This window comes from Rhinopithecus roxellana, chromosome 1, assembly GCF_007565055.1.
Source record: "Rhinopithecus roxellana isolate Shanxi Qingling chromosome 1, ASM756505v1, whole genome shotgun sequence".
Classification (NCBI taxonomy): domain Eukaryota; kingdom Metazoa; phylum Chordata; class Mammalia; order Primates; family Cercopithecidae; genus Rhinopithecus; species Rhinopithecus roxellana.
This window is the reverse complement of record NC_044549.1, coordinates 90,434,518-90,446,626: the sequence shown is the minus strand read 5'-3', so window position 1 is coordinate 90,446,626 and position 12,109 is coordinate 90,434,518. Positions and strand designations below refer to the sequence as shown.

The following is a 12,109-nucleotide window of genomic DNA, read 5'->3' as shown; positions in this document are numbered from 1 at the left end:
AACATGGCGAAACCCTGCCTCTACTAAAAATAAAAATGCCTGGCGTGGTGGTGGACACCTGTAATCCCAGCTCCTCAGGAGGCTGAGGTAGGAGAATTGCTTGAACCCAGGAGGTGGAGGTTGCAGTGAGCCAAGATCGCACCACCACACTCCAGCCTGGGCGACAAGAACGAAACTCCATCTCAAAGAAAAAGAAAACAACAACAAATACCATCATCCCCTCAGTGTCCACAGAGGATTGGTTCCAGGACCCCCTTCAGACACCAAAAATCTGATACCAAAACCTGTGGATACTCAAATCACTTATATGTAAAATGGCACAGTGTTTGCATATAGCCTATGTACATCCTCCTGTATAGTTTAAATCATTTCTATATTACTTATAACACTTAATGCAATGTAAATATATGACAGTTGTTATACTGTATTTTAATTTGTATTTTTGGTTGTATCATTTTTTATTTATTTTTTCATCTGTGGTTGGCTGGGTCCACAGATGTGGCACCTGTGAATAGGGAGGGACAATTGTAATTATAAAGTAGTACCCATATTACTCCCCTTGGGGCACGAAATACAAGCACCCACTCCTTTCTTGTAGAGCAGCAATGATCAACCCTGGCCCTGGATTAGAATCCCCCTCCCCCAATCCCTCAGGAAGCTTAAGTCCCCAATTCTGCACCCCCAAAGATTCTGGCTTAATTGGCCTGGGGTGGATACCCTGGCACTGATCTTTTAAAAAACTACTTGAAGGGGTTCTACTGTTCAGTCTAGGTCAGAAACGACTGCCCTGGTTTGGGAGAATTACTTTGTTTTCAAGTTGACTGCGTACATATGCATCCCTAACCAATGTATTTCATTTTGCCTGGTTTTGAAGTTTCTGGAACCACGCTGTATATACTCTTTCATGCTTTGCTCTTGCTCCTAATTGTAAAGTGCATCTGTGTTGTATGGTGTGTGGTTTGAATTCCATACTTGGAATAGACCAGTTTGCCCATTCTACTGTTAGTGGACAGTTAGGTCATTCAGCTGTTACCACAATGTTGCTGTGAATCTGCTTGTATGGATTTCCTGGTGCAGTTACACAAGGATTTCTGGATTAGAATGTCTGGCCTGGTGTGTTAGTTTGTTAGAGCTGCCACAACACATTAACACAGCCTGAGTGGCTTAAAATGTATTAATGTTCTCTTGGTTCAGGAGGCCAGAAGTCCCAGCACCACCTCACTCTTGAAGGCTTGGGGGTTAGAATCCTTTCCAGATTATCGGATGGCTCCAGGTGTCCCTTGGCTTGTGGCTGCATCACATCAATATCTGTTTCCATTTTCTTTCTTCTTCTTCTTCTTCTTCTTCTTCTTTTTTTTTTTTTTTTTTTTTGAGATGGAGTCTTGCTTTGTGGCCCAGGCTGGAGTGGAGTGCAGTGGTATGATCTCAGCTCACTGCAACCTCTGCCTCCCGGGTTTAAGTGATTCCCCTGCCTCAGCCTCCCTAGTAGCTGGGATTACAGACATGCGTCACTACGCCCAGCTAATTTTTGTATTTTTAGGAGAGACGGGGATTTCACCATGTTGGCCAGGCTGGTCTCGAACTCTGGACCTCAGGTGATCCACCTGTCTCAGCCTCCCAAAGTGCTGGGATTACAGGAGTGAGCCACCGTGCCGAGCCTTTTTTTTTTTTTTTTAAATTTTTATTTTTTGAGACAGTCTCGCTCTTGTCACCAGGCTGAAGTGCAAGCAGCATGATCTCGGCTCACTGCAACCTCTGCCTCCCAGGTTCAAACGATTCTCATGCCCTAACCTCCTAAGTAGCTGGGATTACAGGTGTACGCCACCAGGTCTGGCTAATTTTTGTATTTTTAATAGAGATGGGGTTTCACCATGTTGGCCAGGCTGGTCTTAAACTCCTGACCTCAAGAGATCCACCCACCTTGGCCTCCGAAAGTACTGGGATTACAGACCTGAGTCACCGTACCCGGCTTGCTTCCATCTTCACATGGCTTTCTCCTCATGTCTGTCTGCTCTTCTGGGTTTTTTGTTTTTGTTTTTTGAGATCAGGGTCTCATTCTGTCACCCAGGCTGATGTGCAGTTGTGCAAGCACAGCTTACTGCAGCCTCAAACTCCTGGGCTCAAGCCGTCCTCCTACCTGTGCTGAGTAGCCGGGACTACAAGCACACACACTGCACCCTGCTAATCCTTTTAAAAATTGTAGACTGGGCGCAGTGGCTCACACCTGTAATCCCAGCACTTTGGGAGGCCGAGGTGGGCGGATCACGAGGACAGGAGTTCGAGACTAGCCTGGCCAACATGGTGAAACCCCGTCTCTACTAAAAGTACAGAAATTAGTTGGGTGTGGTGGTGCGCGCCTATAGTTCCAGCTACTCAGGAGGCTGAGGCAGTGAACCTGGGAGGTGGAGGTTGCTGTGAGCCAAGATCGCACCATTGCACTCCAGCCTGGGCAACCAAACAAGACTCCATCTCAAAAAAAAAAAAAAAATTGTTGAGATGGTGGCTGGCCTCAGTGGCTTATACCTGTAATCCCAGCACTTCGGGAGGCTAAGATGGGTGGATCACTTGAGCCCAGGATTTCAAGACCAGCCTGGGCAACATGGCAAAACCCTGTCTCTAGAAAATATGCAAAAAAAAAAAAAAAAAAGCCAGGAGTCGTGGCACGCACCTGTAGTCCCAGCTACTTGGGAGGCTGAGGTGGGAGGATCATCTGAGCTCAGGAGGTGGATATTGTAGTAAGCCAAGATGTTGCCACTGCAACTCCAGCCTGGGTGACAAAGTGAAACCTTATCACAAACAAAACAAAACAAAACAAAACAAAACAAAACAAAACTGTGATGGGGTCTTGTTATGTTGACTAGGCTGGTCTTGAACTCCTGGCCTCAAGCAATCCACCTGTCTTGGCACCCCCCCATCCAATGTGCTGGGATTACAGACATGAGCCACTGCACCCAGCCTTCTTACTCTATTTATACACACACACACACACACACACACACACACACACACACACACACACACATATATATTTTTTTTTTTTGAGACAGAGTCTCGCTCTGTCACCCAGGCTGGAGTGCAGTGGTGCGATCTCCGCTCACTGCAAGCTCCGCCTCCCGGGTTCACACCATTCTCCTGCCTGAACCTCCTGAGTAGCTGGGACTACAGGCGCCCGCCACCACGCCTGGCTAATTTTTTTTTGTATTTTTAGTAGAGACAGGGTTTCACCGAGTTAGCCAGGATGGTCTTAATCTCCTGACCTTGTGATCCGCTCACCTCGGCCTCCCAAAGTGCTGGGATTACAGGCATGAGCCACTGTGCCCAGCCTCTATTATATTTTTTAAAGCAGGGTCTCAGTATGTTGCCCAGGCAGGCTGCCCTCCAACTCCTGGCCTCAAGCAATCCTCCCACCTCAGCCTCCTTATCGTTTTTTTTTTTTTTTTTTTTTTGAGACAGAGTCTCACTCTGTTGCCCAGGCTGGAGTGAAGTGGCATGATCTCAGCTCACCTCCAGGGTTCAAGCGATTCTCCTCCCTCAGCCTCCCGAGTAGCTGGGATTACAGGCACATGTCGCCATGCCCGGCTAGTTTTTGTATTTTTAGTAGAGACAGGGTTTCGCCATGTTGGCCAGGCTGGTCTCAAACTCCTGACCTTAGGTGATCCACCTACCTCAGCCCTCCTAAAATGCTAGAATTACAGGAGTGAGCCACTGGCCTTTATCCTTTCTTATGAAAGGATAAACTTGTCGTTGAATGTAGGCACCACACTGGTCATTGGGATTATGTCATTTAAGATCTTAAACTTATTTACATCTGCAAAGACTTTTTTTTTTTTGATAGAGGGTTTCACTCTGTTTCCCAGGCTCAGAGTGCAGTGGCATGATCACAGCTCACCACAGTTTTGATCTTCCCGGGCTCAGGTAATCCTCCCACCTAGGCCTCCCAAGTAGCTAGGACTATAGGTTCGTGCCACCACACCCAGCTAGTTTTCTGCAGAAAGGGTTTCACCATGTTGCCCAGACTGGTCTTGAACTTGTGGGCTCAAGTGATCACCTGCCTTGCCCTCTCAAAGTGCTGGAATAACAGGCATGAGCGACCATACCCAGCTACAAAGACTCTTTTCCTACATAAGGTCACATTCACAGGGTCCAGGTAGACATCTCTTTTCAGGGGACCACAGTTCCACCCACTACAACTAAGCAGTGCCACACTTTTTTTCAGGTAGGTGTGGCTTATTGGATATTTCATTTTTAGGTGACCTTGGCCCCTTGCTGAAGAAGGGATAGACCCACTCCCTCTGCAGAAGGGCTGAGGTTTAGGCAAGGTCAACTCTTTCCCCTGTCTCATGACATTAGCATTCCTATGCCCATTAGGTGTCATCTGCCAGCCCGGCTTGTTCTCTGGTGTTGGGGGGCTCTCCGTGGTCGGCAGTTCTGGCAATACGTCCCTGAGTCTACTCACTGCCACGTGATCTTGGGCAAGCCATGCCTCCTGTTTCAGACTCAGTTTCTTCATCTGTGAAGGCTCGTGCTCCCCACCTCTGGATCGGAGATGCTGGGGGAGTCCCTAAATAGGAAGCCCCATGTCTGTCCTTAGGTGGGAATTCTGGGCCTCGCTGCATGGTGGAGCTGCTGATGGCCTCAGACTCTTGCTGTGGACCCTGGGGTACACGGCCTCGCCCCACCCACTCTTGACCCTCCAACAGCAATGGAACCAAGCCCCAAATACTTCACTTGTTTCATTTTATTTGGTGTTGGATCCAGGACAAGGGCAGTGGGGAATCGAAGCAGGGGCTTCCCTAGCTTCATACCCCCAGGCCCCTGTGCCTCTGGAATGTACCAACAAGGGGCAGGGGCAGGGGTTTCAGGGGGCTTAACCTCTTCATGGGGCATGCCTCAGCCCTGGGTTTGTTGCAGTTTGGCCTTGAACTTGCCTTTGGCCTTGACCTTCCTACGGGTGCTAGGAATTGTTCCGACCTCAAAGGGCAGAGGCAACAAGGCACTTCCAGCTGGCGGCCTCGGAGGCACAAGAGAGCAGAAGCCTCGGTGTGAAAGGAGGGGAGAAGAGGGAGATGATCAGAAATCTGTTGAGGAAGGGGCTTCTGAGGGAGACAAGCTCTTCCCTTGGGGTGCCAGCCAGCCTGGGAGCTGCCGTCTGCCTGTGCCCTCCAGCCCTGACCCCATGCTCAGCACGGTCCACTGGGTATGAGCCACAGGTCGAGGCCCACCTTTCTTGGCTTCAGGATGCTGGGTGCCACCTTGAAATCAAGGTTAGGTGGGAGGGAAATGAAGACCTTGGCTGTGGGTAGAGTCATCAAGGCCTTGCCTGTGGTCGACAGGGCCTTAGTGCCCACCAGCTTGCTGTGCTGTCGTCTGAGGACCTGGCCCTGGTGTCGGAGTACATGGGGAGAAGGCAGCTGGGCCTTGTTGTGGAGGCTGGGGAAGTGGTGAGGGGCTGTGGGAGCAAGAGAAGCTGTGAGGGCCTGGGGGGCCCCAAGGTGGCCTAGCTGCCCTAAAAGGTGTGTGTGGAGAATGGGGGGATGTGGAGGGGGCGGGGTGAAGGCAGATGGAGCCCTCCGGGTTCCTCCTCCAGAGGCAGTGAGAAGAAAACAGGGTAGAGTCCAACAGACCTGGGTCTGCATCCCAGCTGTGCCCCTTCTGAGCTGTGCAACCTTGGGCAACTTCCTTAAACTTCCTGATACCTCGGCTAGAAAATGGGGATAATAGCACCTACCTTGCTAGGTTGGTGTAAGCACTAAAGGAGCTGGGCAGGTAGTGGCATGGGGCAAACTGTTAAGTGCTGGACACATGTTAGTTCTTTTCCCCAGAGGTGACTGCTTGAAGGCAAAGGCAGAATACTGCAGTGGGAAAAGCGTGGGCGCTGGAGAGAGCAACCTGGGCTTAAGTTCTGGCATCTTTGAAATAAGGTCATCTTTGAAATAAATCACTCTGCCTCACAGAGTGACTACTCTGGAGGAGACAATATCTATTTGGCCGGGTTTTCTTTGTTTTTTTGGTTTTTTTAAACAGAGTTTTGCTCTTGTTGCCCAGGCTGGAGTACAATGGTGCAATCTCAACTCACTGCAACCTCCGCTTCCCGGGTTCAAGAGATTTTCATGCCTCAGCCTCCCAAGTAGCTGGGATTATAGGCACCTGCCACCACACCCCGCTAATTTTTGTATTTTTTAGTAGAGTAGAGATGGGGTTTCACCATGTTGGCCAGGCTGGTCTCAAACTTCTAACCTCAAGTGATCTGCCCGCCTTGGCCTCCCAAAGTGCTTTTTTTGTTTGTTTGTTTTTAAGACAGCATCTCGCTCTGTCTCCCAGGCTGGAGTGCAGAGGTGCAATCATAACTCACTGCAGCCTTGACCTCCCGGGCTCAAGCCATCCTCATTAGCCTCGCGAGTAGCTGGGACCACAGGCTCGCGCCACTATGCCCAGCTAATTTGGCTGTGTATTTTTAAAGAATACTTTGTGAGTAGTGGCTTTTACTTGCTACTGGTGGCTCTTTGGTGGGGTGGCTGATCCAGGTGGTTAAGAGGGGCCTGGAGAGCAGGAATAAATCGCCTTGGGACACTTGGGTGTTTTGGGGGAATGGTCTTACCCAGGGCCTGGGGGTTCTTCGGACTCAACGGCAATCTGTTCAAGTGGTGGGGTTGCGTGTCCCCACTGGAAAAGGTCATGGTGAAAATGCAGCCTATCCTGGTGCTGGGGGCGTCCCACTCTGGGAGATTGGGGCAGACCAAGGCTGTGGCACTTTTCGCCTTGCCTTTCTTCCCCTTTCCAGGGGCTGAAGTGGTGGCAGTGGAGACTGGCTTCTCACTGTGCCCCAGGCTCCTGGCCCCAGCACCTTTCCTAGAAGCTGACCTGTGGGTAGGGGTCCCCGAGTCCTTGCCTTCCCCAGAGCCTCGCTGGGTCAGCAGAGGGACTGCTGGGCGGACCCCCATCCGCCGATGACACATCGCCATGGGCTTCTTGATGGTGGAGCCCTCTACCAGGAGCCGGATGCCCACATATTGGGGTACCTCCACAGCAGGCTGTGGGCAAGAAGAGGAGACAAGGCCCACTCAGTCAGTGGTAGTGGAATCCTTGGCCCAGCAGGACCCAGGGTAGAGATGGGTGGAATTACTTTCTGAGGCACCTGGTCAAGGAGACATTTCTGAGCTGAGAAATGGAAAGCCCACCTCTGAGTCAGTACCTAGAGTCACAGAGCTCCAGGAATTGCTAGCCCAGAGGAATGGGGGAATCCCAGCCATGTCCCACCAGCACCCCTCAGCCACATTTCCCTCCTAAGCTGCCCCCAGCCCCTGCTGGAATGTGTGTGGCTCCACTGCACAGACCACCACAGGTGGACAGCTTCCTGAGCTCAGCCAATCAGATTCTCTGCACCGGGAGTTTGAGTTACACCACCAGACAGGTAAGAGGCTTGGAGCCTGCCTAGAGCCTCATGTGAACCCAGGTTATGGGGGAGCAGAAATTAAGAACCTTAAAGAAGACAGTCTGTGGAGAGAATGAAGTAGTGAATACGCAGAGGAAGGCAGAGAGGAGGGTCCAAGGAGAGGGACTCCCTTACAACTCTCAGTTCCTATCAGGCCAAGCTGTATGTCCTGCCCTCAGCTGGGCTCCAGGAGAGCTCCCTGTGCCTTGCCAGCAACCTGGAGTCAATTGGAGGTATCTTCTGTGCCACTGAAGGATCCTGATCAGAATCTATCTAAACATCAGAATTACTTGGAGCTTGTTAAAAATACAGCTATCGGCCAGGCACAGTGGTCACACCTGTAATCCCAGCACTTTGGGAGGCTAAGGCCGGCAGATCACTTGAGGTCAAGAATTCGAGACCAGTCTGGCCAACATGGCAAAACCCTGTCTCTACTAAAAATACAAAAAAATTAGCAGGTCATGGTGGCAGGCACCTATAATCCCAGCTACTTGGGAGGCTGAGGCAGGAGAATTGCTTGAATGCAGGAGGTGGAGGTTGCAGTGAGCCGAGATTGTGCCATTGCACTCCAGCCTGGGTGATAAGAGTGAAACTCCATCTCAAAAAAAAAAAAAAAAAAATACAGCTATTGCCGGGTACGGTGGCTCATGCCTGTAATCCTAGCACTTTCGGAGGCCGAGGCAGGTGGATATCTGAGGTCAGGAGTTGGAGACCAGCCTGGGCAACATGGCAAAACCCCGTCTCTACTAAAAACACAAAAATTAGCCAGCCATGGTGGGCACCTGTAATCCCAGCTACTTGGGATCTAAGAAGGAGAATCACTTGAATCCGGGAGGCGGAGGTTGCAGTGAGCTGAGATAGCACCACTGCACTCCAGCCTGGGTGGCAGAGCAAGACTCTGTCTCAAAAAAAAAAAGAAAAATTAAAAAAAAATTTTTTTTAATCAAATAAAAATAATAGCTATCAGCACTCCCGAGTAGACCCAAATGATGAGGGAAAGCTCATCTTTAAAGAAGAATCTCAGCTAATAAATGCAGAAGGAACAACAGAATTAGACATTTGCCATTTTGCAACTCTAATAAAATAGGCAAAAACTGGTATCAAAACAATTAGATGAATGGATGACAGGAAAATGACAGTAATCTGGACAGAGCCAATATAACACCTAACAAAAAAATTAATTGCAAAAGGGAGATGTAGCTTATAATGGAGAGATCTGGTAACCACCACTGTAACCCACAGTCAAACTCAGCAGCACTAACTGTGAGACACTGTCATAGGATGTGCCTTGTGATGCCACATGAGGTACCCAACATCACCTCTGAAGTGCTCTTGGCAAAAATGTTTAACCTGAACCTCATCAAGCTGTCTGACCTAACTTCTAGTTCCTGAGACAATCAGCTAACAAAAGACCAAGGTAAATAACACCATAAGGAAACAATCAGATAAATCCAGAATGCGGGACAGTTCTACAAAACAACCAGCCTGGCCCCTCAAAAGATCAAATCTATGGTGTCAAAAGGCACTGGGGCTGGCCTAGATGAAACGAGACAAAAAACCAGTGCAAGGTGTGAACCTTCACTATGTGCTGGCCTAAAAACAAAAACAAGAACAAATCAGCAATAAAAGACATTTAGAAGGCTTGGCGTGGTGGCTCACGCCTGTAATCCTAGCACTTTGGGAGGCCGAGACCGGCGAATCACGAGGTCAGGAGATTGAGACCATTATGGCTAACACGGTGAAACCCTGTCTCTACTGAAATACAAAAAAGTAGCCAGGCATGGTGGCAGGCGCCTGTAGTCCCAGCTACTCATTGGGGTGGAGGCAGGAGAATCGCTTGAACCCGGGAGGCAGAGGATGCAGTGAGCCGAGATGGTGCCACTGCACTCCAGCCTGCGTGACAAAGTAAGACTCTGTCTCAAAAAAAAAAAAAAAAAGATGTTTGGGGGACATTTGAAAAATGCAGATGCGTAGTCACCTCCCCAAGCTAGACATCTTGGGTCAGTCTCTGGGGGTGGAGCCTCCTGACATCCATACCTTTAGAAGCTTTCACATGCTTCTGGCCTGGGCACTGGCACTGGGAGCACTGCACTACAATGGCACCTTTTCCCTCAGCTTGCTCATATTTTCCTGCCCATGTATTTCCCCATTTACATTTTTTGAAACCAAAACGCCAATATATTAATTTAATGATCGGGGCCGGGCGCGGTGGCACACGCCTGTAATCCCAGCACTTTGGGAGGCCAAGGTGGGCGGATCATGAGGTCAGGAGATCAAAACCATCCTGGCTAACATGGTGAAACCCCGTCTCTACTAAAAATACAAAAAATTAGCCGGGCATGCTGGTGGGCGCCTGTAGTCCCAGCTACTTGGGAGGCTGAGGCAGGAGAATGGCGGGAACCCGGGAGGCGGAGCGTGCAGTGAGCCGAGATCATGCCACCGCACTCCAGCCTGGGCAACAGAGCAAGACTCTGTCTCGAAAAAAAAAGAAATGATCAATAACTGTAATAAAGACGAGGTCACTTAGGTCATGTGATCGGTATGCTCTCTTCCTGTAACCAAACCTTGACGGAACCCGAATGCTAATCAGAAGCCACTTAAACTGCCACAAGAAATTCTATCCAGAGCTCAGAAAGCCTTGCAATCAATTTTCTGACTGATTTTTTAAAATGCTGTTCTATTTTACAAGTAGACTCCAATCTCTCTTTGAAGCAAGATGAGTGAAATAATTATAATACTACTAATAATAGTAGCTACCAGTAATTGCCTATTACTATACATTCAGGCACTTTACATGTTATATATGATGAAACTCCTAACCTTATTAGGTAATAACAACATTAGCTAAAACTTAGTAGCATTTAAGTTTGTGCCAGGCATGTGCCACATTAAGCATGTGCCAGGCACTATTCTAAAGTACTTTACTGGCTGGGCACGGTGGCTCCTGCCTGTAATCCCAGCACTTTGGGAGGCTGAGGTGGGCAGATCACCTGAGGTCAGGAGTTCGAGACCAGCCTGGCCAACATGGAGAAACCCTGTATCTACTAAAAATACAAAAATTAGCCAGGCGTTGTGGTGGGCACCTGTAATCCCAGCTACGTGGGAGGCTGAGGCAGGAGAATCGCTTGAACCCAGGAGGTGGAGGTTGCAGTGAGCCAAGATTGTGCCACTGCACTCCAGCCTGGGCAACAGAGCAAGACTCAGTCTCAAAAATAAATAAATGAAAATGAAGTACTTTACGTATCAACTCATTTAATTCTCACAACTCATAGTACCTAACTTTGTGAGTTAGGTACTATTTTTATTCTTACAGATGAGGAGACCTAGGGGTTAGGAACTTGTCCAAAGTCACACAGCTTGTTGTCACTGAACAGGAATTTGAACCCAAGGAGATTCCAGAATCTCTCTGCTCTTATGACTATGCTATATGCCTCTCTAGAAATATTATCCCCATACACTAATTCATTTTATTCTCCCATTCCCATGAGAAAGTTGGTAATAATATCCCCATTTCAAAGATCAGGAGACTGAGGCTCAAGGAGGTGAGGTCACCTTAGCAGGACTAGGACTTGAATCTGGGTCTTAAACTAGGTCTGACTGCAGAGCCCTATACTCCACTATGGGCTGCCTGGTAGAGGGTGCAGACTCTCTGGGGTCCTGCCTGGGCCCAACCTCCTCACCTGCTTATAGATGAGCTCAAAGGCTCCTGTGTCACAGTTGCGGTCCAGCCGCCGGTCAATGACCACGCGCAGGGTGTCAGCTTGCACGCCAGCACAGAGCCGGGCTGTGACTGCCGTGGAGGGCGCCATGGTGGGGCTGGCGTTGATCTCAATCAGCCAGGGCTGGAAGTCCTCCCCGAACACAAAGTCAGCACCATAGAGCTCAAAGCTGGCCTTCCGACACTGCACGGTGTCCTGGGAGGTCTGAAGTGCGTGGATTACAGCATCCTTCATGCCAGGCACGATGATGGTGGACCAAGCATTTGGGGCCCCCATCTCCTGCAGGTGGGCCTGGAACCTCTGGCTGGACCACATGTTGTCTGGGGGAAGCAGTGGATGCCGATGGCATGAGTTCTCCAGGTGCTTCTGGATGGAGTTGTTACACAGGTGCACTGAGCTGGGGCAGAGAGCAGAAAACTGAGGTCCAGGCCCTTGTGTCTCTCCCATCTAAGTTCAGGGAGGACAGGCAAGTCCTGGAACCAGCCCTGGGCCACCCTGTACTATTCAACTTGAGATGGGGCCCTACTGGGAAGGACAAAAAGGACAGAGGCCTGGGCCCCACCACATTCCTTTAGGGCCAGAACTACTCTTATCTCTCAGGGCTGCTCTGAGGGCGCTAATTATGGGGGCCACAGTACTAAGTGCTTTGTGCATAGTCTCAGTTAACCATCTCAGTGTTTGGAAGATAAGAGGGTGGGTAAGGGTATGGCTCCGTCATCGCCAGGACGTGTTCAAGTGCCATCTCCACACTAGTTGTGAGACCTTAGGCAAGTCATCTAACCTGCGTGCTCTTCACATCTGCAAAATGAGGGTAGTAACAGTACCCACTTCACTGTTTTTTATTTTTTTCTTCAGACCTGGTGAACAGGAAGTATTCACTAGGCTCTTTTTTTGTTTTTGTTTTTGTTTTTTTTTTGAGACGGAGTCTTGCTCTGTGCCCCAGGCTGGAGGGCAGTGG

The 12,109-nt window shown here is 49.5% G+C and overlaps 1 protein-coding gene across 17 annotated transcripts in view; it reads right to left on the bottom strand.

Annotated features, from left to right (window-relative positions):
* Nucleotides 1-4,720: 4,720 nt before the first annotated feature.
* Nucleotides 4,721-12,109, bottom strand: part of TTLL3 (tubulin tyrosine ligase like 3) — a 29,254-nt gene continuing 21,865 nt past the window's right edge. For 7 of the 17 annotated variants that reach the window (XM_030927593.1, XM_030927591.1, XM_030927541.1 and 4 more), the window contains 2 exons: nucleotides 11,113-11,548; nucleotides 6,255-7,031 (listed from right to left, as the gene is read on the bottom strand). In XM_030927593.1, the coding sequence (XP_030783453.1) occupies nucleotides 6,483-7,031; nucleotides 11,113-11,548 (985 nt within the window). In that variant the 3' untranslated portion in view covers nucleotides 6,255-6,482. Of the gene's footprint in view, nucleotides 5,702-6,254; nucleotides 7,032-11,112; nucleotides 11,549-12,109 lie in introns of those variants that run through there. The other 10 variants (XM_030927562.1, XM_030927573.1, XM_030927553.1 and 7 more) reach the window with 6 other exon arrangements.